A 2,615-nucleotide genomic window follows, 5' to 3' on the forward strand; every position below is an offset into this window, starting at 1 on the left:
AGGCAAATTGCAGCAATGAAGAATACTTGTGTAGAGAGAAGAGCCGGTGTGCCAGGAGGGAATAAAGAAGATTCCAAGACCACACCTGTGCTGAAGTATGTCCCCACCAAGGTTTCCTCATGTGTCAGTCTTCTACCCTCACAAGCACTAGAGAGTTGGGTGTTCTGATGCCAACATGAAAGTGTAGAGCCCTGCCCCGAGCCTGTGTCTGCCAGTTGTCCCGTCGCTTTCTCCTTCCCAATTGTGAAGTCAAAAGGAGAGGAATCTACTAAAACATACAGGCAGGCTGTCCTTCTCAGCACTCCAAGCCTCATCATGCTTGTTGCCCGAAGCAGCCTAACTAAGGCTCTGGCCACACAGATGCTTGTGCCTCAGGTGTGCTCATCTTCTGCTACAGGCCCCCGACAACACGATGGAACATTCTATGAATTCCATACTTACTGCCTTAAACCTTCAAAGATGAATGAGTTTCTGGAAAATTTTAAGAAAAACGTACATCTTCGAAAAGCTCACTCTGAATTGGTTGGATACTGGAGTGTAGAATTTGGAGGCAGAGTGAATAAGGCGTTTCATATTTGGAAGTATGATAATTTTACTCTTCGAACTGAAGTTCGGAAAGCCTTGGCCAAAGATAAGGAATGGCAAGACCAATTTCTCATTTCAAACTTGGCTCTTATTGATAAACAAGAGAGTGAGATTACTTATCTGGTACTGTGGTGCAAATTTAAAAAGCCTGCAAAAGAAGGAGTCTATGTGCTGGTTACTTTTCAGATGAAACCAGGTGGACCAGCTCTGTGGGGTGACGCATTTAAAAGGGTAGTCAATGCCCATGTCAATCTAGGGTACTCGAAACTAGTTGGCGTTTTCCACACAGTATAGGGAGCCCTCAACAGAGTTCATGTTCTTTGGTGGAATGAGAGTGCAGACAGCCATGCAGCTGGGAGACGTCAGTCCCATGAGGACCCCAGAGTCGTGGCAGCTCTGTGGAAAAGTGTCAATTACCTAGTGTCTCAGCAGAATATGTTCCTGATTCCTACGTCATTTTCACCACTGAAATAGTTTTCCACTGACACAGGGAGCATTTCATGAACGGCCATAAGATGTATCTGCTAATGTTGTTTAAATTCTCCCAAGAGGTTCTCACTTTTATTTGAAGAAGGTGGTAAGTTAATTCGCGATGTGTCTGCATTTTTAAAGCCACTTGTGCTGTTTGTCTTTACCGCCTCAGGAAATATCTCTGTTCATTTTCTCCGTGGCATTTCTGAAGCTATGATACATTAGAGATAGCTGCCGCTATCTACTTCATGATGTTGAGTTTTCATTTGTTGCAGAAGATCTCTTATTCTCTATTTTGACAACCCTTCACTTTATAGCTTTTTCTTATGTTTCAATAACGTTTCTACACTTCTATGCCTGACAATATTGTCATGCGGGGTGTCAGGCGGGGTCTCTGCTCCCGCTCCCCACATAAGAACACAGGATATGGTGAGGCCAAAAAGGAACACCCATGGAGCCATAAGTAGGGGAATCATATCACTATATTCTCGCCGGTGGCATCCACCTCTCTGCAATCCGCTCTTGCTAGCCCCCATTTTCTGCCAGCGTAGCCACAGCAGTTATATTAGTGACCAATGGCTTACCGGTTACAGCTGACGGCCAACTAGCCACAGCTGATGGCCATCCAATCACAGTTGATGGCCATTTACTACCCGAGCCAGCACCTTTCTATGTGAGGCCGAGAGCCTGGAAACTGCACTCCTGGCTCTGTCCCCACAAATATTTTACAATTATTTGCATGCAATGTCTATATTTCCATTATGTCTTCTTTTTGAGATCTAAAAGAAATTTTGCAGTAAAATTTATTTTGTGATATCAATTAGATTCATAAGAATATTAGATCAAATATGTTTTTCTACCTTGGGAGAGTACAGTACACCTATGCCATCTGTATTAATTATGGTTTTCACATTATTAGTCACTATAATTTGGAAAATAATGTAATTAGGTCTCAGTGTTAAAAAAACTTCAGAAGACCTGTTTTATATGCTGAAATGTGTTCATTTGTAGTTGATTTTATTAACTTTTGTTCATTTTGGATCACTGTTTAACAAAGCGACTTGGACATTTATTTGTTTTAAAGAGATTTTATGGTTATAGAAACGCTTGCCCTAATAAAAGCCTACATATTCATTCTGAAAAAAAAAAAAAGAGAGAGAGAGAAAGTGTACATTGCATGGCAGGGAGGGCCTAAGTCATTTGCATGTTAGCATAGATTAGTTAATTAGATTAGCAGGGCTATACCTTGAAACCACTAACCCTGGGAGAAAGCTCTATTGAGCAGTTTTCTGGGTGAGATGAAGCAAGCAATGGTGACCAAGAAGCTTGTAGCAGGAAGAGGGACTTATCCCCTGAAGACCAATGCTTCGATTTGGCCCTTGAGGCTGGTACTGTTGAGTCTCGTGTGACTGTAGTGTTGTGCTTCTTACATTTTGAGCTGGAGGCACACATTGGACTACTAGAATTTGGGGTGGCACATTTGAAAAAATATAGTAATAATAATTCAAAACGACACTGAAGTCAGCAATGATTTCACCTACAGTCAGTGCTAGAGTATA

The 2,615-nt window shown here is 42.0% G+C and overlaps 1 protein-coding gene across 1 annotated transcript; it reads left to right on the forward strand.

The window, feature by feature from the left end:
• Positions 1-315: 315 nt before the first annotated feature.
• On the forward strand, positions 316-1,059 carry LOC308487454 (protein NipSnap homolog 3A-like; the record flags this gene model as incomplete). The annotated part of the gene is made up of 2 exons (XM_081025692.1): positions 316-744; positions 895-1,059. The coding sequence occupies 2 exons, from the start codon at positions 316-318 to the stop codon at positions 1,057-1,059; spliced, it is 594 nt and encodes a 197-aa protein (XP_080881818.1).
• Between the last annotated feature and the right edge of the window lie 1,556 nt (positions 1,060-2,615).

Source organism: Rhinolophus hipposideros (genome assembly GCF_964194185.1).
Source record: "Rhinolophus hipposideros genome assembly, chromosome: 19".
Classification (NCBI taxonomy): Eukaryota; Metazoa; Chordata; class Mammalia; order Chiroptera; family Rhinolophidae; genus Rhinolophus; species Rhinolophus hipposideros.